General features: G+C 46.6%; 1 protein-coding gene across 1 annotated transcript in view; it reads right to left on the reverse strand.

Moving 5' to 3' along the window:
• Positions 1 to 21,862, reverse strand: part of Pou2f3 (POU class 2 homeobox 3) — an 87,965-nt gene that overhangs the window by 19,032 nt on the left and 47,071 nt on the right. The window contains exons 4-5 of the mRNA XM_076924807.1: positions 3,474 to 3,578; positions 1,910 to 2,012 (exon numbers count right to left, since the gene is read on the reverse strand). Of these exons, the coding sequence (XP_076780922.1) occupies positions 1,910 to 2,012; positions 3,474 to 3,578 (208 nt within the window). The remainder of the gene's footprint in view (positions 1 to 1,909; positions 2,013 to 3,473; positions 3,579 to 21,862) is intronic.

Consider the following 21,862-nt stretch of genomic DNA (forward strand, 5'->3'; position numbering starts at 1 on the left):
GAGCAAGCAGATGGTACCATATTTGTCGGGAAGTGTACTGGGTCAGAGGCTCCTGGAGACCAGGTCATTAAATTCATGGGAGGGAGGACTGGGAGCAAAAGGAAGGCCAGATGCTGAGGCCTTCAAACTCCCTTGGGCAGTGTGGATTCATCTACAGGCTACCTTGCCTAGGGACTTCCCTGTCCTTTTGTCCTCAGGAAAAATGCCAAGAAAAGGCCCTGCCTGTCTGGTGACTGTAGTGTATAGTTTCTGTCTTCTGGTGGCCAGAGTCAGCACCCCTCACTCACAGCAGGAGGAAACCCCCCCAGACCAAAGCTGACAACAGGGGCAGATCTCGGTCACTCAGCAGGGACAAGCTCCTTGGCACATCTACCCTTCCCAGGTGGCTCTGGGTCACTAATGTATCACATCTGCTAAAGTTGTCCCTCCCGCTTTTTTAGTCTCAAAAGGTCCAAAGGTGGGAGAGGTCTTGGGGGAACCCTGGGCTGGGAATGAAAAGGTTTGGGTATTAATTTTGCTTACACTGCATTCTGCAATGTGCAGAGAGGCCTAGCATATGAACAGAACCACGCACCCGTCAGTGATCTCGTTGTGGGGGGGCTTTACTTTTTTTTTTTATTTTTATAGGAGGAATCATAAACTTGCAGAAATTACGTAAATTTTCTACAGACACGCAGCCAGTAATTTTTTTTTTAAGAAAAGAATTTCTCTGACTTCACATTTTAACCTGTTTTTCTGTCCCTTTTATTGTACCATATGCCTGTACCCATGCATTCTGTGCCTGGGTCATACTCACACCACAGTACAGGTCTTCCAGAAACAAGCTGAACTAATGCTTATCTTCTCTTTCCTAGTCCAGGGGCATGATGGGTGCTGGGTAGCCAAAATAAACACTCAGATGTGTTCCCATTCATTCTAGTGCTATTCTGAGACACCCTATAAGCTAAGCATAGGGCCCGTGTCTTGGGCAGGTGCTCAGAGTGGGGTGTAAGCTACCTGGATTTCCTACTTCCAACATTTTCAGCCCTGTTTGTCATAAGCGAGTAGGGAGACAAGCAGTACAGTGTGATAATCTCGGAGCACGGGGCTCAGACTGCTCTGGAACTTTCTAGTAGGTCACCAGCATGCAATAAAGCTATCTATAGCACAAGTGCGCTCTGAGGAATAAGTCAGGAAAACAACTCAACAGACTCCCGGGCATATTAAGCAATGTTACCTAGTGTTAGTAATACTCTGATCTGTTTGCTCAGGGCTTCCTGCCAAAGACAACCAGAACCTATTTCTATAGCCTGTGGGAGGCACTGTAGTTCCATCCGGACAGAATCACAGCCAGGCCAATGGGAGGGAAAAGGTTCAAAGCAAGCAGACTTCCAAAGAACTGGATTCATGGTTCTCATTTCCCATGGAGCTTCGACTTCCTGTGTTACCTCCACCTACGTTCCCACCGTTTCTTTAGACTCAATTTCTATGAAAATGTAGTTCCAGCAAGAGACTTGGCAGGAAGGAGAAACAGGAACACGGAATAGTCTGGAGAGGCCCCACAGAGATTCGTCCCTAGGTCACAGGCAGAGAAACTAGTCCTTTTCAGACAGGATTTCCGTACACAGCCCAGGTTGACATTGAACTTGCTATGCAGCCAAGGGATGAGCCCCCCCGCCCCCCCCGCCTCCACCTACAAGTGTGCTAGATTTAAAGATGGCACTGTGCCTGGTTTTGTGTAATGCCGGGAATCAAACCCAGGGCTTTCCGTAGGCTAGGCAAGCTTTCTGTGTGCTAAGAGCTATTGCCAGCTCCAAGCTGGTTTTCCTACCAGAAGGGTGAGTAATATCTGTGACACCCCCGTGCCCAGTAAGTAGTAACAGCCTTTTCTAGACTCCGGTAAAGACTGCACAAAGTCCAGGGTACTTACCTTGCTGCCCAGGTGGGGTCTGGGAAAGCAGGAATTGGGATACAGACTGTAAGTGGCCAGGGACCAGCACAAGCTGCTGGAGTGGATGGAGAGAAGCCATGTCCTGCGTGTGGGGAGATGCACAGATGTCATACCGTCTACAGTATGAAGTATGAAGGCTACAACTCATATAGTCTCTGGGGCTGCAAACTCTGGAGGTCGTGGGCAGTAGTATTCTTGCTTTGTGTTGCTAGGCGTTGGGGACATGTAGCACAGGACATGGTGCACCGTAAGTAGTTACTCCATTAGTTCTGGGGTTGCTCCTGCAATTATCTCAGCAGTCCCTGCAGCATAGTTACTGAACTCCGTTCTCATGCTTCCATCTCTCTGTGCCCTGACTCCCAACTGCAGATGCCCTGAGGGCCAATAGTAGGTACCCCCCAACCCCCCGAAGCGCAGAGGATGATCCTAAAAGTGGCAGCAATCTTAACCATCCATTTCCTTAAACTATCCTGTCACTTGACTATGCTAAAAGCCACTCTTCAGTTATTTCCTGTACCCAAGTCTTTCCAGACGGTACCAGGGGATGGGGCGAACTACCAGTTATGTTTGTTGTTGTTTTGTTTGAGACAAGCTCTCATTCCATAGACACGAAAGCTGCAAACTCACTGTGCAGCCCTAGCGAGCCTTGAATTTGTAGTAATCCCTCTGCCTCAGCTTCACGACTACTTGGGATTACCTGCACGCTCCTCCATGCCTGGCTCTGTTGTTTTGTTTTGAGACATGGTTTCTTATGACAGGGCTTGCTGTGCAGAGCAGGCTGGCCTTGAATTCACAGAGATCCACCTGCCTCTGCCTCCTGAGTTCTAGGATCAAAGGCATGCAAGACCAAGTTCTGTCCCAGGCTTCCATTTTAATAAAATCAATTTGGTTAAACAGGAAGTCCATCACTCTGAGCCTCTCTCACTTGCTCAAGACCCCACATAAGGAGGGTGGGGGTGGGCAGGGGGGCGTGTACATACAGTTGACAATCCTGGTGGAATGGAGGTGAAGGGGTAACTATGTATATTGCTTTCAAGTATGTCTGGGAAAGTAGATCTTTCTCTCCCAGGTGAGCCACAAGCTCTCCTTAGAGGCTTTCATCCTAATGACTCAGGCAGTTGGTCATTGCTCTCCCAACGCCAGTCTTCGCTCCAGTTTAATTTTGTCATATAATCTTTAAAGGACACAGAGAAGGCCACTGTCTGTCATTGGAGGCCCTCGACATTGGACCCACAGCATAGCTATTGAGACCTTTGTTTTTTGGGTTTTTTTTTTTTTTTTTTTTTTTTTTTTTTCAAGACTGGCTTTTGGTTCTGCAAAAGCAGTGATGTGTCCTTTGTCCCTTACCAGACCTCACTTCTGCAAGGACTGCTTCTGGAAACCCTACATACACAATCCTGGGCCTCCTTTGTTTGTAATGGGGGCTCTTTGGATGGATTCACAGCGTGCTAAGAGTAGCAGTCCAGCATTTTGTAAGAAGGGCTGGACCGAGCTCACCAGCCCAGTAAACACACCTGGGTCAATGGCACGGGCTGGCACCTACCCCAGACATTTGGTTTCCAGGCATCATGGTAGGTCCTTGGCTCAGGTGGCATGGCCTGTGGGAAAGGGTCTGCTGCAGAGAGTCACCCAGATCCTCTGTCTTAATCTGCAAGTAGAGGGAGAGAGAGAGGGTGAGTCCTGGGCCTCCCTGGGAAGATCGAAGCAGAACCGTGAAGAGCAAAGCAGGAGATGAGTGGCAAGTCTGGAGAGAAAGAGGGTAGCTAATAATTCCCTGGACTGAAGGGATGGATGGATTCTAAGTGGACTCTACAGGACCAGTCTACAAGGCAGAGCCATCTACCACCACCACCTCCTTGCTGGCTCTGTGAAGGCAGTACTTTTCCTCCTTGGAATGAGAAAGCCAGAACAGCATGGTGCCTTATAAAAAGAAAAAGCTTACACTTGCTCATCCTTTTGCTATGAAGACCTTTAGCAGGTAAAGTACTTGTCACCAAGCCTGATAACCTGACCTTTATATATGTGCCACGACATATGTCTACACACACACACACACACACACACACACACACACACACACATGCATGCACGCACACATACAAACGAATGAGTAATAAATAAATATAATTTAAATTCTGTTCTGAGAAAGCTGAGCCAGGAATGCATTCCTGTGATGTCAGTGCTTGGGAGGCTGAGATCGGAGGGTCTCTACAAGTTTAAGGCAGTTGGGGCTACATGGTGAGTTTTGGGACTTGTGAAAATTCTTGCCTTGGGGAGACATAACAAAAATCTGGCCACAGATTTATAAGGCCACAGTGGCAAACCAAAGTATGAGTCTATCAAAGTATGCTCTGGGAAAACAGTGGGTTTAATGGGCTTCCTTACAGAGCAGGAGAAGGGGTACACACAGGAGCATGGGGGACCCTAGGGCAGCCATCCTGGAGAGTCCTCTTACAACATTGATTAATATGGATTCCCACAGCTGCATAGAATACCCCTCCAGTTAATTGTCTATGGTTTATACACACGCATGCATGCATGCACGTGCACACACACACACACACACACACACACACGGGTCAGAATTACATACAACTGGTGGGAAGGAACAGAGAGAATGATATGAACCTTAGACCCTCCTCATCTCCTCCTGGGTGGGAGTGTTATCAGTCAACAAGCCTGATCTTGGAGGTCTCTTACACACAGTCGCAGCTGCTCTGATGACAATAATGGCTGTTGTGATTGAAGGCTAGCTCAGAGGATAGCACGACCCTGTCACAAACAAATCAAAACAAAACAAACCCAAACCAGAAAATAATCTTCAGTGGCTAGGTTCGCGCATGCACTCTGATCACAGCAACTGGGAGGGTGAGGCAGGGGGGTCCAATTTGAACTCAACCTGGGCTGCACACAAAACCAACCAACCAACCAAATAAACAGACCAACAAAAGAAAGAAAGAAAGAATGCTTACTAGAATAAATGTTTGTAAATCCTTTGCTTTGCTTTGGTTTTTTTTGAGACAGGGTTTCTCTGTGTAGCCCTGGCTGTCCTGGAACTCACTCTGTAGACCAGGCTGGCCTCGAACTCAGAAATCCGCCTGCCTCTGCCTCCCACGTGCTGGGATCAAAGGCGTGCGCCACCACTGCCAGGCTCTCCTTTGCTTTTCTACTGTAGTGGGCTATCAAAATTTCCTTTATGAGATGACTGTGTTTCTAAATAGTAGCTTTAAAACTGTCTCAAAAGAGAGAGAAAAAAAGACATCCTTTAATTGATCTCCAAGTGTGTTCTGTATTTCCATGTATGGATCGCCATCAGTGAAGCCCGGAAGCCTGGAAACTGCCTGTCAGGGGACACTGTCCATTCATTCCTTTTCTCTACCTTCTCAGTACTAAGCTGCATCTGCTGAGGTCCTCTGGGTCTGCATGATTTTGGTGACAGGGTGGCAGTCTCCCTACAAGTAGAGGCATGCCTTCCTTACAGGAGCCTGAGGGACCCTTGGTGATTTCCAGTTCTTCTATCTCTACCGCCCTTCCACAAAACACACAAGATCCGCCTACTTCTGGGCTTCCCAGGAATCCCAGGGGAAGACAGGAAGTCCTGCCTGTGCCCATCCTTCTCCTATGCCAGAACAACTAGTCTCTCAAAAAAAACTTAGGAAGTCCACGGGGAGGGGAGCCAAGTGACTTTGAAAGCATACAATATATCAAGGGATGAATGGAGAATCCTTTCGAGAAAGGCTTTGCTGGGACCTTCTGAAATAGACCAGTTGACGGCTGGTTGTTTTCTCCACAGTGTCTTCATTCTGAACCATGAAGACACTGGCACAAACCGTGGTCTTAGTCTGTACTGGGAATATCACTGGTAGCTTAGAATCCTTCCTGCTGGGTATTTGCCTGACCCAAGCAAAGAGTTGAGAGTATGAGCAAGACAAGGGGGAGGGGTGTACGCTGCTGCCAAAGGATGAGGCAGGAAGGTCTCCAGTATAAGGACTGCCTGGACCACATAGGAGACCCTCCCTCAAAAAACAAATGACAAAGACACATACATACATACATACATACATACATACATACATACAAACTGAGATTAACATCTGAACCTGTGCTGAATCCCTACGAAAAATGAACTTTGATCACCAAGGAAGGGATTCTCATTGGCTGACAGGAAGGAGCTAAATAGTGGGAACCCGAAGAATATTAATCGATTAAAAGACAATAACGGGGTTGGAGGGATATCTCATTGATTAGGAGCCCCTGATTCTCTTCCTGATGACCAGTACCCACATCAGGTGGCTCACAGACGGCCCACAACTCCAGCTTCGAGGGAACCCCAATGCCTTCTTCCGACATCCAAGGGAACCAGCCCACACGTGTTCACACATACAGATATGCACCAATAACTAAATCTTTTTTTTTTTTTTTTTTTTTTTTTTGGTTTTTTCGAGACAGAGTTTCTCTGTGTAGCCTTGGCTGTCCTGGAACTCACTCTGTAGACCAGGCTGGTCTCGAACTCAGAAATCCGCCTGCCTCTGCCTCCCAAGTGCTGGGATTAAAGGCGTGAGCCACCACCACCTGGCAACTAAATCTTTAAAAACAAATAAGTCTACTGTTTAAACATGAGACAAAACTCCTCTCTGTAGATCAGATGAAGCAGAAAGGAAAACACAGGGCAGTGAGCAAGGTGGCCCCTGTTCCTCATCCTGAGTCTCTAACTTTCCATGTGATCTTGATGAATAGGCATTTCCCCACCTGTTAGGTGTTCTTATCTGTTTTTTTTTTTACCCCTCTGGTTCTAAAGGGGAAAAAGAAAGCCAACTCTAGTCACATGCATAGATGTTAGACTCGGTAGTCCAGTGATGAAACCCCAGTGAAGCCCTGGACAGATGGGTTGGTAAGAGGTTGGCTTTTCCAACAGACTTTGCAAGTCACTGCCCACACAGAACATTCTGGAATCTTGAAGCAAAGGGGAGTAAGGAAAAGAAATGGTAGCACTAGGTGAACGGAGAGAACTCTAAGAATTCAAAAGGCATGGCAGATGGGTCGGACCCTAGAGTTCCCTCCCTAGGCCCCCTTAGCTCTGCTCATCCCAGAAATGTTGATACCCGGCTTCGGTCCACAGACCTTAGACCTAGATTCCATTGAGACATTTGTTAGCCAGGTTTTAAAAACTAGATAACCAATGGCTTCTTCTTCCAAAACCCCTCCACCAAAACTAATCTGCTATGAAAGCCATTTTGACCAGTCTTTCTGCCACACCTCTCTGTTCTCTGCTTTCTACTCTTTTTCTGCCCTCAGGCATCCCCATCCCAGAGAGGCTCTGGGAGGCATGGTGGGGGAAGAGGGACAGGGGAGAGCACGGGAACATGGAGGTGGAGGAGCAATCACACTGGTCGAACCATCCCAGGCAGCCTGGCCTAGTTCCAGCTCAAAGGCAAGTGTTGGGTTCCTTTCCAGGCTCATTATGCTCCGTGGAGAGAGATAAGGGGGTGTGGCTATGACAGAGCTCAGAAGCATGCGCTCTGCCTCCAACCGGGGTGCTATCTGTTAGGATCGCTGCCAGGTCTTCCTGCAGTGCTGAAGTTCAGAAACCAGCACCAGCATAAAAGAAAAGGCACCCTTTCATCTCCCTCAAAGATCGATGCCCCCGACACTCCTCTGGAGGGGGCCACGCCCACTTTCTCAGCTCAGCAAACAGAATGCCTGATGGTAGAGACCTCCTTAAGGTGCAGGCTGGAGCTTCTTGGTTAACTTCCTGTGTTATTCTTCAGAGATGGATTTGTCTCATTTTTTTCACTCATCAGTCTTTTTATTCATTTATTTTCTCACAATCCCCTCCCTCCCCACCCCCTGGGGAAGAAATGCTGAGTGTAACCCTCAAAGAAGACAGCCCAAACCCAAGAAAATAAAAAAACGACACAGGAAGCCAGGTGTGATGGCGCCCACGTCTTTAGTCCTTGCAGGGAGGCAGAGACAGTCAGATCCCTGAGTTCAATGACATCCTGGTCTACAGAGTTCCAGGAGAGCCAGGGCTACACAGAAAAACTCTGTCCTTAAAAACAAACAAATAAAGACACAGGAATACTTCTTCCAGAGTCTCAGCTTGTGGGGCCAAGGTGTCCCTTTGTTTATAAAAACAAAACAATGCAGAGCAGAAATAGCCAGCACAGGGCACAAGTACCGCCTCCAGCGTGGTTTTTTGGACACTCTGAGGGGCTGAGAAACATAAGAAATTAAGAAATAAAGCCCTCACTAATCCAAAAAAAAAAAAAAAAAAAAAAAAAAAAAAAAAAAAATCCCTTTTCACAGCTGTGAAAAAGGCTGTGGAAAAGGCTGGAACCTTTCCAGGCAACTGGGTGTTGGCTGTGGGTCTTCCAGATGAGATAGGGAGACTTGTGTTGGGTCCCGTTGACTTCTAAGATGAGAACCCCAGGCAAATTGGACAATAACCCAATCAATTCCCCTCCCCCCTCATACTTGTGACAACCTAACTGAACCCACAGCCTGCTTACCACCATGAAGATGGTCTTTGGGACCTTGTTGACAGTTCTTGTCACCTGAGTGGAAAGGCTTCTCTGTGCTCGATCGGGGATGGCTAATCCCCCGGGGGAGGGTGGGGGGAAAGAGGGGCCATAGTGTGCATTTGCCCTGGTGCAGATACAGAGCACCCCATTCTCCTAGCAGATGGTTTGATGGTGTACGATCTCCTCCACCCACGTCTCTGTGCAAAGGTATTATAATGAGTCTTGGGCAGTGACCAGAGAGGTAAAGAGCTATCGTGAGTGATTATCTTTCCTAGTCCAAGTGAACTCCCTGACTTTACTATTTTAGAAAGCAGTCGTCTTCTTCTAGAAGGTAAGTGCCCCTCATAAGGAGGCAGAAGCCCCTTCCTAGCCTCCTTGGTGTCTCTCTCAGCCTAGAGAATGTGGAAACTTCTCATCCCACAGAAACCCGGAGAACTTCAGATGTGGATACAAAGATACATAGCCAGACACCCCCAAATCTCAAGGCTGTGTTCTCCTGACCCTCCTTATCCCCGCTTCTCCTGGAAACGACTAGAAACAGAAACATCCCAGAAACAGATCAGGAGGGATGGACAAAGTGGCGCTTGAGCCTTGCACCTCCTCAGATGGACAAGTGTATGGTGGGGCTGGGGTCCTTTTCTTTAGCTCCCCCCCTCCCTCAACAGGACACAGTCACATGACCCTCTCTGGGGGGAAAACAGTCTGACACTAATGAATCTATCACTGACGATGAGAAGGATCAAAGCTGTCGCTCTGGTTGCGTAACTCCTTTGTGGAAAGTGTTTCATAAAACATTTCACAAGAAGGCGCATTTCAAAGCAGAACAACTCCCAACCTGCCTTCAATTACAGGCAAGGTGGTGCTCTCCGCCCCCCCCCCCCCCCCCCGTTTCTCCTGAGCAGTGAGGCAGAGTTTCTATAGCTTATCTATTAAGAGCTGGCAAAGGTGCATCTCAAGAAAACATTCTAAAAATATATTCCAAGTAAAGGATTGGGGCAGGCAGGTAATACACCTCCAGCGAGTAGGGTTTAAAGCACCCCATTCAGGTGAGTGTCAGCTGAGGCTGGGTTTTGGTAACCTCTCTTTTTTTTTTTAATGTTTTTGTTGTTGTTGTTTTTCTTTTTCTTTTCTTTCTTTCTTTTCTTTTCTTTTTTTTTTTTTCTTTTTTTTTTTGAGACAGGGTTTCTCTGTGTAGCCCTGGCTGTCCTGGAACTCACTCTGTAGACCAGGCTGGCCTCGAACTCAGAAATCCACCTGCCTCTGCCTCCCAGGTGCTGGGATTAAAGGCGTGCGCCACCACCGCCCGGCTTTTTAATGTTTCTGAGACTGAACCTCAAACACTCCATGAAACTGTTCTAGCATGAACCAGACACCCCCCCCCCCCCGCAACATGGCCGATTCTACTGGGAAAACCTTTTCTCTCCAGGGTTATTGGCATCTCCTTCAGAATCCAAAGGCTCTTGTCTGCTTAGACCCCTCCAGGAAGTCCATGCAGCAACAGCCTTATCCAGTCCTTGGTCTCACCTATAACAGACTGGCTTGCTTGGGCTGCTTCTTCTCTTGTGCAAACGGGGGTCAAATCAAGAGAAAAAAAAAATCAAACTTCTATACACTAAAGCAATGGAAGAGTGTTGGCAATGATCCTTTATTTTTATTTTTGTTTGAAGTCAGGGTCTCATATATCCCAGGATGGCCTCAAACTAGATAGGTAACGGAAGATGGCTTTCAAATTCTGATTCTCCTACTTGTGCCTACTAAGTGTTGGGATTGCAAGTGTGGACCACCATGTCAAATGTATATGGTGCTGGGAATGGCACCCAGGGCTTCCTGACTGCTAAGCAAGCACTCTACTGACTAAGTGAGAGCTTCATCCTCAGCCCTAGAGCCTCTGATGGACAGATGTGGTGTCTCATGCCCTGTCCATCCTCTCTCCCATCCTCCGCCCCAGCTTCACCACCACCACCATCATTCCCACTACCACCTCTTCCAAAGTAGCTTTCTGATGGGAGGGTCTGGTGTTTTCTACTTGTTCTGCTTGCATCTTCGCAAGAAGGGCAAGAGACTTCTCTTTCATGTTCCTGAATCTTTGGCAGCAGGACCCAGCAGTGCCGGTGCTAAACAGAATAGGGGCTATGCCCTCAGAGAAGCCCTATTCCAGCTGGTATTTCCTGTGGTGCAGGACATGGGCAATTTTGAGCAGGGGTGCTGCTGTACAGCCACCTGGGACACCGCTGTGGGAAACTATATCCATGGATGCTTGCTCTGGTTCTCTGATCCCCTTTTCGCTAGAGTCTCCTGGTTCTCTTGGTGGCCACCCTGATAGACCAGAGGACAGTGGTTGCTCCACATCTTTAGTCAAAGAGGGGTACCACAGGGAGCTTTTGAATGGCTCTGGAGTCTAGAAGGCTGTTTGCCCCTAGATGAGGCAAGAGGTGAGCTGGCGGGAAAAGATGACCACAATACTATGAGAGCTATTTCTTAGCTCCGTGGCACTTCTCAGAAGAGTCAGTGTACAGAATGCAGCATGTGCAGTGCCCAGGCTGCTTACTATGGAAGGAATTTGCTGTTCCAATTCAGAACTGGGAAGACAGGAAACAAGTGCTTTGAACTAACCAGGGCACCCGACTCAGATACAGTGGCCATTCCTGGCTGAGTTTATCTACTACTAAGTTCTTCCTCTCAGTCTTCCTTCTCCTTTTTAAGACAAGATCTCTCTATGTAGATCAGGCTAGCCTGGAATTTGAAGCAATTGCCCTGCCTCGGCTTTCCAGATGCTGGAATTACACATACGAGCTACCACAACCAGCTTGTTGCTGTTTTTTCCCCCATCTTCTTCCCTCCCTTGCTCCCTTCCTTCCTCTTAAAACAAGGTCTCATTATTTAGCTCAGGCTACCTCTAACGCAGCCCTCCTGCCTCAGCCTCTGCAGTGCTAGGATTACAGGTGTGAACCACCTTCAGCCTCAGTGGTTTTTTTCAGACAAAGATTATTTCTCCATAAAAGAAGGGAACGACTCTAAATGTAAACTACTTAAGGAGTTTATCACATGGAAAAGAAATTCGTTATTACTGGACCCATTTAACAAATGAAAAGACTGAGGCTTGGTGCCCTTAAGAAATGTGTTTAAAGTCACATCACTGGCAGAGAATGGCGTTGCAACTTCAACCCAAGCCTGTCTGACTCCAAAGCCTTTTTCCATAATTCTGACTCACTGTGGGCAATGGAGTCACTGAGTTACAGACTCCTTAAGGCATCGGGGTGCAGTGTGCCAGGTACCTGCGGGTATTTGGGAAGTATGGCTTCTCTTCCTTCTTCATCAGAGCTGGAAGTGCAGACATCACAGGGTTTACTTTACAGACATGACGAGAAGCTCGCTGTGGCTCTGCTGCCAATTTCCGCCCTTCATGCTGCTGCCTCCCTCGGCTGCAGTAATAACTTAAGGGAGCCTGACCTAGGTTTAGCGTCAGTCAAGAAAAGACCCCACTCAGTTCTGGATTAGAACTCAGGGTGAGGTTCAGCACAGATGAGGGGACCAGCGGTCTGCATCTTTGACTCCTGTGTATACATTTAAGCTTTTGGAACGTAGTGTTTGTCTTTCCCTCTTGCATTATGAGGAAGAGATGAAGAAGAAGAAGAAGAAGAAGAAGAAGAAGAAGAGGAAGAAAGAGGAGGAGGAGGAGGAGGAGGAGGAGGAGGAGGAGGAGGAGGAGGAGGAGGAGGAAGAAGAAGAAGAAGAAGAAGAGGAAGAAAGAGGAGGAGGATGATGAAGAGGAGGAGGAGGAAGAGGAGGAGGAGAGATGGAGGGAGGGAGGGAGGGAGGGAGGGAGGGAGGGAGGGAGCTCAGACTGGCCACCTCTCCATCTTACTGTGGATGTTGCCAGCTAGGGTGGGATGGGGGCGGGGTGGGAGTGGGTTCCATATGAACTTGACGGGGGTGGGGGGGTGGGGTGAGGCTGCCTTTTGAGTACGTGCATGTGAGCAGCACCAATGTATGAATGTGAATCCCTCCACTGAATAGCTATCTCCGCTGGGGAAAGACAGAAAATGTTTTTCAAGCACCTTGAAGAGTAATATAATAGCATTTTCAAAAATAAACAAAAAGTATTCTCACAAAAAATTTAACAAGGAGCCGGGCAGTGGTGGTGCACGCCTTTAATACCAGCACTTGGGATTAAAGTTCCAGGACAGCCAGGGCGACACAGAGAAATCCTGTCTCAAAAAACCAAAAAAAAAATAACAAGGAGTCTTGTCAAAAACAATGAGAAAAGTGAATTCATTTTTTTAAAACATTGTGTTTATTTGTTTGTTTGGTGTGTGGGTGTGTGCACATGCATGCATGTGTGCGCATGTGCGTGTGCGTGTGTGTGTGTGTGTGCACATGCACGCACATGTGCTAGTGAGTTTCATGGAGTGCCCTTGGAGGTCAGAAAACAGCTTACAGGACTTGGTTCTCTCCTCTCACCACATGGGATCCTGGGGTTAAACTCAGCCCATCACTCTTTACGGCAACCGCCCATACCCACGAAACCAGCTCATATTTTTACAACTTTGGTAACTAAAGCTAAGAGAGTGTAAACAACACGCCAGTGCCACCCATCGAGGCAGGGCACAGTCACACCGACCGCTTGGACCCTTGACCTCCACACTACCCTCCCCATCCTTTCTTGGTACCTTGCCCTGAGCTGCTCTACTGTAGCTTCTCTGTATAGTCTCAGGGAGTCTAGAACCTCCACCGGTATACGTGGCTGGGTTACTGAAAGTGAAAGCCAAGTTAGGTGGTACTGTGTCCACAATCCACCTGGGACACCACTACCATGAGTTCCAAGGTTCCCGGCTTGAGTGGTAAAAGTCTGTTTCAAAACAAGTTCAACAAATCGGAATGGGATTTTTCTTTGGTATTTTGTGGTAACTTCCAAACTTGTCTTTAAAAAGGAGTTGGAGAAGGGATTGACGGAGCTGAGGGGGTTTTCAGCTCACCCCATGGAGGGATCGATAGTGTCATCTGGCCAGACACCTTCCCCCCCCCACCCCCAGCTCCCAAGGACTGGACCATCAACCAAAGAGTACACATGGAGGGACCCATGGCTCCAGCCGCATATGTGGCAGAGGGTGGCATTGTCAGACATCAGTGGGAGGAGCGGCCCTTGGCCCTGAGGTTGTTCGATGCCCCAGTGTAGGGGAATGCTTTGGCCAGAAGAAGGGAGTGGGTGGGCGGGTGGGTGGGGAACACCCTCACAGAGGCAGGGGGAGGGGGGATGGGATAGGGAGCTTCAAAAGGGGAGACCTAGAAAGGGGAAAACATTTGAAATGTAAAGAAAAAAAAAGTCAGAGCACTGGATAAAATAAGTGGGTTTCCCTGGGTAAGTTTCATCCTTTAGACTAGCCTGGCAGTAAAGGTGAGGTTTTTTCTTCCATTTTTTTTTTCTGTTGTTTGTTTTGTTTTTCGATTAGGTCTCACTACGTTAGCCTCTGCAAGCCTCAAATTCATGATGATCATCCTGCCTCATTTTTTTCCCAAGCTCTGGGTTAGCAGGCTTGTACCACCATACCCAGACTTCTCCTATACGCCTGCGGCATTAAAAGAAAGTATGACATCACCGGGTCTGCTCCAGCAGCAGTGCAGTAAGTAGGGTGGTCTTCCATGAGCCAGGAGTGTAACACAGAGCAGTCCTGCTCCATCATGGGCCCCTTCCTGGTACAGTTTAATTCACACATCTATAAAGCACCTACTGTATACTAACAGGAACACAGATGCACAGGGGGCTCTGAGATTAGTCAACCAAAGTCAATGACCACAATCAAAAATAGGTACGGAGTCGCTAGGAAAGGGCGGCAGCTCGGCAGCTCGGGGAGGAAGACACCTTGGCAAAAGGGAAGGAAGGAAGCTGGGTGTGGTCGTGCACACTTGCTATCCCAGCTCTTGAGGCAGAGGCCAGAGGGTGGAGAGTTTGAGGCCAGCCTCAGCCACATAGTGAGATATTATCACATCCCTCTCCCCCCAAATAAGATATGAAGGAAGAGAGGAAGAAAGGAAGTGACAGAGGGAAAGAAGAAATGGAGGAAGGAAAAGAGAAGGAATGAAGGAAGCAGGAGAGAAGAAATGGGGGAGGGGGGTGCGGGAGCATGAAATGGGAGATGAGACAGGGATGGCTTTCAGAAACTCCTTCGCAGCCCTGACGCAGCCCTGACGTAGGGAAGGAGTTAATAAGCCAAGAAGGCAGGAAGGGCTCCAAGGGAAGTGGAAGCACCTAGTCCAGAGTCAGAGGAGAAATGGGAGCTCCTTGCAGTCCCACTCAGATGCCTTGAGGGCTGGAAGCAGGTAGGGGCCGCTGAGAACACTGGTGGTGGTGTGTGAGCGAACTCAGGCTGGGCTCTGAAGGAGAGCATGCGTACGGGAAGAAAGGTGAGGCAGCAAATGGGTCTGAGGAGAGCACAAATGTACAAACAGGTAGCTGGCACCCTGCTCCTTATTGCACAGGTCTAGGCTAGAACCCACTGGGGTCTGCAAAAGGCCGAGCAGCAGGTACAAACGGAAGAGACAGGGCAGTGAGTAGCAAGCCTTTTAACGTGTTTGTAGCGTAAAGGTGTCGAGGTGTAGCTCAGACTATAGAGTGCTTGTCTAGCATGCCCAAAAGCTCTAGGTTCAGTCCTGGCATTGTGCATATGTACAAGTAGTGTGTATAGATAATGCACACACTCGCAGACACGCTGAAAGCAACAACTGGGAACCTGCCACCTTGTCCCTCCACATCCCCGAGGTCTGTCATCTTCCAGCAGTCAACATCTGGGGAGTGACCTGCAGACCTGCTTCTATGTTTCCACCATGCTCCACAGTTTACACCACACCCTCAAGTCTTATCGCGTCTGCTGCCTTTCAAAATATTCCCCGGAGACTGAAAGGGCTGCCAGGGATTGTGATTCTGTCTTTAGCGTTGAGGCGAACAACATTCACGAGGAGGAGGGGTTTGTCCCAAACAGGAGGCTGATTAGCAGAAGGGCCGTGTTCAGAATCTACATCATCTGATTTAGAAATCAGTCTCCTTGTAGATGCCCAGGCTTTTTTTTTTTTCCGAGGAAGTCTTCCTTAACAAGGGGACTTTTCAAAGTTACTGAAATTTATCCCTTGAAGCCTCAAAGCCTTGTTCAGTCTGGGAGCTCTTTATTGGTTTTTGTTTAAATAGAGATCTTGCTAAGAGAAATTATACGCATTCCCACATTCCCTTGAAGAGCACCTGAAAGCTAATTTAGGCAGTGACTCAGAGCCATAATTCCAACTCATTTGGAAAGCAAGCATGCCCTCAGGGATGCTGAGGGCTTCGGTCATTATTGGCCAATACGCCATGTAGCCAGACACTGCCTTTTCCCTGCAGCTTGGATCTCTGCTTTTCTGGGACCTTTGGTTATTTCTTCTCGACTATGTTTTTGCTCTGCTACTATTTGTGTGTTTGCTTCTAGCTTCTCCCTATGCCAACTGTTATTTGCCAAGGGATGAGAAAACTGAAACATTCACTTCAAACCAGACAGTTTAGAGACAGGATCTCACTACGAAGCCAAGGCTGGTCTCCCGACTCAAGATCTTCCTATTTTCGTCTCACTAATTCTGAGATTACAGACAGATGCCACCACAGCTGGATTTTACCACTGTGTGTAAAACTCTGTGTATAAGTTTGGGATTCTGAGAAGCACCTAACCTGCGGGTGTCATTATGACACTCAAAAAGATCTTGGGTTTTGAAACACTTTGAATTTCAGGTCAAAATCCTCAACTTCTTTTCTGGCCTGGAATCTATGAGGATGCTTCTGTCTCTGTCTTCTGAGAGCTTTTGTTTCTTTGCTGCTTTTGTCTCTGTGGTAAGTGACATGGCTACCTGCTTTCTTCTATTACCCCTTGGGCACTGGATCTCTCTTTGGCCTGGAGCTTTCCAGGTGGGCTAACCCTGGAAATCCTCTTTCCTTCATCTCCCCAGAAAGGGCATTGCAAGTGCACACCATACACCTAGCTTTTTTCTTGTTGGGTTTTTTTCTTTTTTTCATGTGTCCCTGGGAATCACATTGAAATCCTCGTGCTCAGTAAGGCAAACGCTTAACTGACAAAGCAATTACCCCAGCCTCCATTTTAAGTTTAAACCCTCCAAGGCTGGCTGCACTCCAAGGCTCGAGCCTTTAATCCCAGCACTCCGGAAGCAGAGGCAGGAGGATCTCTATGAGTTCCATCCAGCCAGGTCTACAAAGCAAGGTCCAGGATAGCCAGGTTGTAACATAAAGAAACCCTCTCTCAAAACAACAATAAAAGTCTCCAAAGCTGGGGAAACCAAGTCCTTATCAAAAGGCCAAGTGAACGTGAGTCAACAGTCTCTCTTCAGAGCATACAGGTTGAGTGCGTATCCTTTATACAAAATGCCTGAGACTCTATTTAGAACTTTTTCAGATTTTTGAATATTTGCATATAAATAATGAGATATTCTCAGGAATGGGGTCCAAGTTTCATTATAATATCCATTTGTTTCATATACACTTTATACACACAGACTAAGGACAATAGGATATGTTTTTAGTGCACCTGTAAGGTGTCTGTAAGTAATCATACGAGGTCAAGTTGTCAAACCTCTCACTTGCAGGTGTCATTATGACACTCAAAAAGATCTTGGGTTTTGAAACACTTTGAATTTCAGGTCAAAATCCTAAACTTTTTTTCTGGCCTGGAATCTATGAGGATGCTTCTGTCTCTGTCTTCTGAGAGCTAAGATTACAGATGTAAGGTACCACACCCAACAAGATACCCAATTTGCATCTTAGGTTTTTTTTATCTATGAAGAGAGATAATCTGGGCATTTCCCTCAAGGGTTAGGGCTATGTGTTTATAAAACCTATTCCACCTAAATCTATCGCCACAAAAACTATATACACGAAGATTAGTTTTGCACACTGGTTACACAGGTGACCCATCTTTATTGTAAATGACACCAAATAGGTATAGAATGGGTATCCAAATACTTTCTTTTTTTTTTTCCTTTTTGCTCTGCCCTAGGGATTCAACCAAGGACTTCATGCATGTTAGGTAAGTGTTCCTCCACTGAGCTACATCTCCAGTCCCTAAAGACTTTCAACGAATCTCAAATACAGGAAACCAGATCTCAGAGGCTAAGTGATTTCCCCAAGCCTAGAAAGTGGCAGGACTAGAATTTGAATCCACATTTATGAGATCAAGTTAATGAGATTGCATGACTCAAAAGTCATGCCAAACCACGGTCATCGTATGTAGGGGGTCCCACGTGAGGAAACAGATAGATATTGGAGGTCAGGATAGAGTTATCAAGATTAACAATGGATCCCTAAACTGGGTGTGGTGGCACATGCTTGCAATCCCAGCACTTGGAAAGCAAAGCAGGAGTACTCCTGTAAATTGGAGGCACAGTGAAGTATCAGGCCAGCCATGGCTAAATATCGAGGTCCTATCTCAAAACTAAAACCAGAGATTAATGGGTCACTGCCACCCATGATGGTATGCAGTGACACTCAACAAATGCTTATAGTTTTGTGGTTGACGATAATACATGGATACATCGAAGTTCCATGAGGAGCAGGACCCTATAGTATTTTGCACAAAGACATTAAGACGAAGAAAATGTAAAAGCTTGAACACACTTAGGATGGGAAGAAATTAGCCACTAGACACCATACAGAAGCAAATGTTGACACCCCTTACTTAGATTATGGACATTAACTGTACATATTAAGACAAGAGTTCCTAGTTAAATAAGTCAACTGAGAGGCAACAACTGCCTGTAATAGATGTCACGTCAATGATATGATCTGATTAATATAGGAAATGCTGGGGGCAGGGTGCATATGAAGAGGCACTAAGGCAGGTGGATGTCTGAGAATTTGAGGCCAGCCTGGTCTACATAGCAAATTCCAGGCCAACCAGAGTTACAGAGTTACACAGTGAGACTCTGTCTCATAGACAAACAAATAAACAAATAAATAATATTTATAAGAGGCTAGGATAACACAAAGGGAATCAAGGGATTCTGAGTGGTTCAGGTGTTCCTTCAAGGACAGACCCTGTTGCTGGCTTATTTATGAGTGCTCTGAATGGACATCAGATCGTTGGAAAGAAATCTTAATTCTTGGTCAAACGGGTATGAATGAGTTACTACATTGATGGGTGATCAGTGGTCACAGAGTGATCTGACCTCCCTGGGCCTCCTCTGTGCATCCTTTTTGTACGCCATGGATGACAGACTTAAGGAACAGCTGGTAAACTAAAACCTGTGTACATGAACACAGCTAGATATAAAGGAAGCCAGAGACGTTCCAATCTCAACTCTGCATGGTTACAAAAAAAGAAAAAAAATCAAACAAACTTTTTTTTTGAAGTCAACTTAACAATTATTAATAGGGGAAACAGAAAAGGTAAGATTAGGAACAATTAGAATATTTCATGGTCATTAACAAAAGTCACAACTCAACTACGTATTGCTAAGAAACAACGTACCAGTCATATTTTTAAATTTAAAAAGAAAGGCACAAAAGAATACACACTTTATCATTTATATACATAAATATTTTTGGGTTTGTTTTTTGTTTTGTTTTTTGTTTTTGTTTGTTTTTCAAGACAGGGAATCTGGGATTAAAGGCGTGCGCCACCACTGCCTGGCGAATGTTTTTAAATGCCATTAAAAAAGACACATTTTTCCTTTAACTGTATTAAGAGAGAAAGTCTTCTAAATGTATACACAGTGCACTAGTCATAGGGATGAATGCCAGCATTCATCTCAGGACTAAATGCTTTTTCTCTCAGTGGGAAAGAATGCATTGCTCTAGGGAAACCAGGAGGAAACAGGATTCGTGGAATGGATTGCTGAATTCTGGGTGTTTGTACAGAAAGGTTATGGGGTGTTGACTTCTCAAATACTGTGAAGAGATACCCCCCTGGGTTCAAGGCCAGCCTGGTCTACAGAGTGCGTTCCAAGACTGCCAGGGCTATACAGAAAACCACCAAAAAAAAAAAAAAAAGAAAGAAAGAAAGAAAGAAAGAAAGAAAGAAAGAAAAGAAAAGAAAAGAAAAGAAAAGAAAAGAAAAGAAAAGAAAGAAAAAGGGCTGGTGAGATGGCTCAGTGGTTAAGAACTCTGTTCTTCCGGAGGTCATGAGTTCAAATCCCAGCAACCACATGGTGGTTCACAACCATCCGCAATGAGATCTGATGCCCTCTTATGAGATATCTGAAGACAGCAATAATTTACTTACTTATAATAAATAAATTTAAAAAAAAAAAAGAAAGAAAGAAAGAAAAAGAAAGGAACCCCTTTACCCTGCAGCATTGATATGGGCTGCCTTTTTATGCAGTGAGCTGAAAAGGCCTGGAGGAACTATGGCAGAGACACAGTTGATGTGGGTTCTGTGTGCTGAGCTAGCTAGACTGCAGTCCTCCAGTCCCAGGCCTTTAAGGTTCCCGACTGCAATACTATTTGTCTCTTGGAGAATTTGAGTAGCTTTATTTTGCCAAACAACACTGTTAATTAGATGTAGAGATAGTCTGTAAAGTGCTGCCCGTGCAAGCATGGAGAACCGCGTGTGAGCCTCAGAACCCGTGTTAAAAGCTGGGCATCTGCTTGTAACTCCAGTGCTGGGGGAGGCAGAGGCAGGAGCATCCCAGGGCTCAAGGGCCAAACAGCCAAGCTTTGGTGAGCTTCAAGCAAAAGAGACCGTGTTTCAAAGAAAGAAAGACAGACAGACAGACAGAAGAGAGGGAGGGAGGGAGGGAAAGAGGGAAGGAGGGAGGCAGGAAAGAGAGAGAGAGAGAGAGAGAGAGAGAGAGAGGAAAGAAGAAAAGGAAGAAAGAAAGAAAAAAGAAAGAAAGAAAGAAAGAAAGAAGAAAGAGAAAAGAAAGAAAAAGGAAGGAAAGAAGGAAGGAAGGAAGCAGACAATGTATGAGGAATGAGTCCCATATTTGACCTCTGACCTCTATCCACATAAGCATATGGATGCACCTATCCCCATACACCTGCATGTGTGTACGCATGAGTGCACACACAGGAAAGATGCTGAAGTCGTGCTGTCTGCTTTCACCACTCTTTCGTTACATAACATAAATATGTTAGCACCAGGACAGACAAAATCTTGACTTATAAGAAGGGAGTGAGTCCAGTTTTATCAAACTTCATTTTTCCCTGCTTGACTTTCACTGTAGAGGGCATAAACTGAGTCCTGAGACCTCCGACTCGGAATAGGAAACAGGACAAGGCACAGAATGAAAGGCAGGAAGAAGAAAGCCCCCTCTGTGACTCTCTACTGAGGACAGGGGCATCAACCTTGTTGCCACTATGGCCCTAAGAATCTGGGTGGCCCTGTGCCCTAGAGTTAGGGTGTCAATGCAAATTTATATCCATGGTTTATAAAAAGTCAAATCAGCATGGTACCAGATGTCAAGGATGGCCCCATCCCCCACCCTGTGGGCAACACCATCAAACTTTTTCCATTAAAATGGGCAGGACAGCAGGAGACCAGGACTTTGATAGTTAGCTGAAGGACCAAGTTTATACAGTGTTGGCAGAGTCCTATCCACACCCGGGGGAGCCCCTAGAGGCAGGCCCCAGCACTCAGCACCCACTTGGCCAGGAGCTTGGGTGCCTCCGCAAACAGCTCCGGGGGGCCTAGAAGCAAGTGGAGTTGGGAAATAGTCACCAGAGCTGACTGGAGTGTCTGTTTGCATAAGCCCAACAAGCTCACCATGCTGGGAAAAGAATTTTCGGAGAAAAGACTTTGACAACAGATAGCAAAGCTACAGGAGGAGAGGGCAGCCATTCATTCAAAATCCAGGAGGAAGTGGATAGTGGATGGAGCAACTCATCCCCCGGGCTACCCATGTAGGAAGCATGCTCTCCTATATCTGCATATACACCATATACACATACACACACACTCACACAAATACACAGTAAGGAAAAGTGAGATTATTATGTACCTGGTGCCACGGCACACATCTGGAGGCTTAGCCTGCAGAAGTCAGTTCTCTCCTTCCACCTTGTGGTTCCCAAGGATTAAACTTACACACTGTAAGACTTGATGGCAAGTGCCCGTACCTACTGAGCTATGATACCATGGGCCCAAATTTCCAAACTTATTAAGAAGTAGGCACAGTGGCACATACCGGTAAATCCTGGCACTTGTGAGGTAGAGTCTAGGAGGTAAGGAGTCCAAGGCCAGTTTTAGTTACATAGAAAAACTGAAGCTAATCTGGACTACTTGAAATAATCTCAAAAACAAACAAACAAAACCAATACCAGGGGCCAGAGAGAGATGACTGTGGGTAAGGGTGCTCACTACTCAGACAGGAGCATCTGAGTGTAAGTCCTCACACACAGTGAGGACAAGCCAGACCTGGTCACAGCTCTGTGGCGGGGATAGGG

This window comes from Arvicanthis niloticus, chromosome 26, assembly GCF_011762505.2.
Source record: "Arvicanthis niloticus isolate mArvNil1 chromosome 26, mArvNil1.pat.X, whole genome shotgun sequence".
NCBI classification, from domain to species: Eukaryota; Metazoa; Chordata; class Mammalia; order Rodentia; family Muridae; genus Arvicanthis; species Arvicanthis niloticus.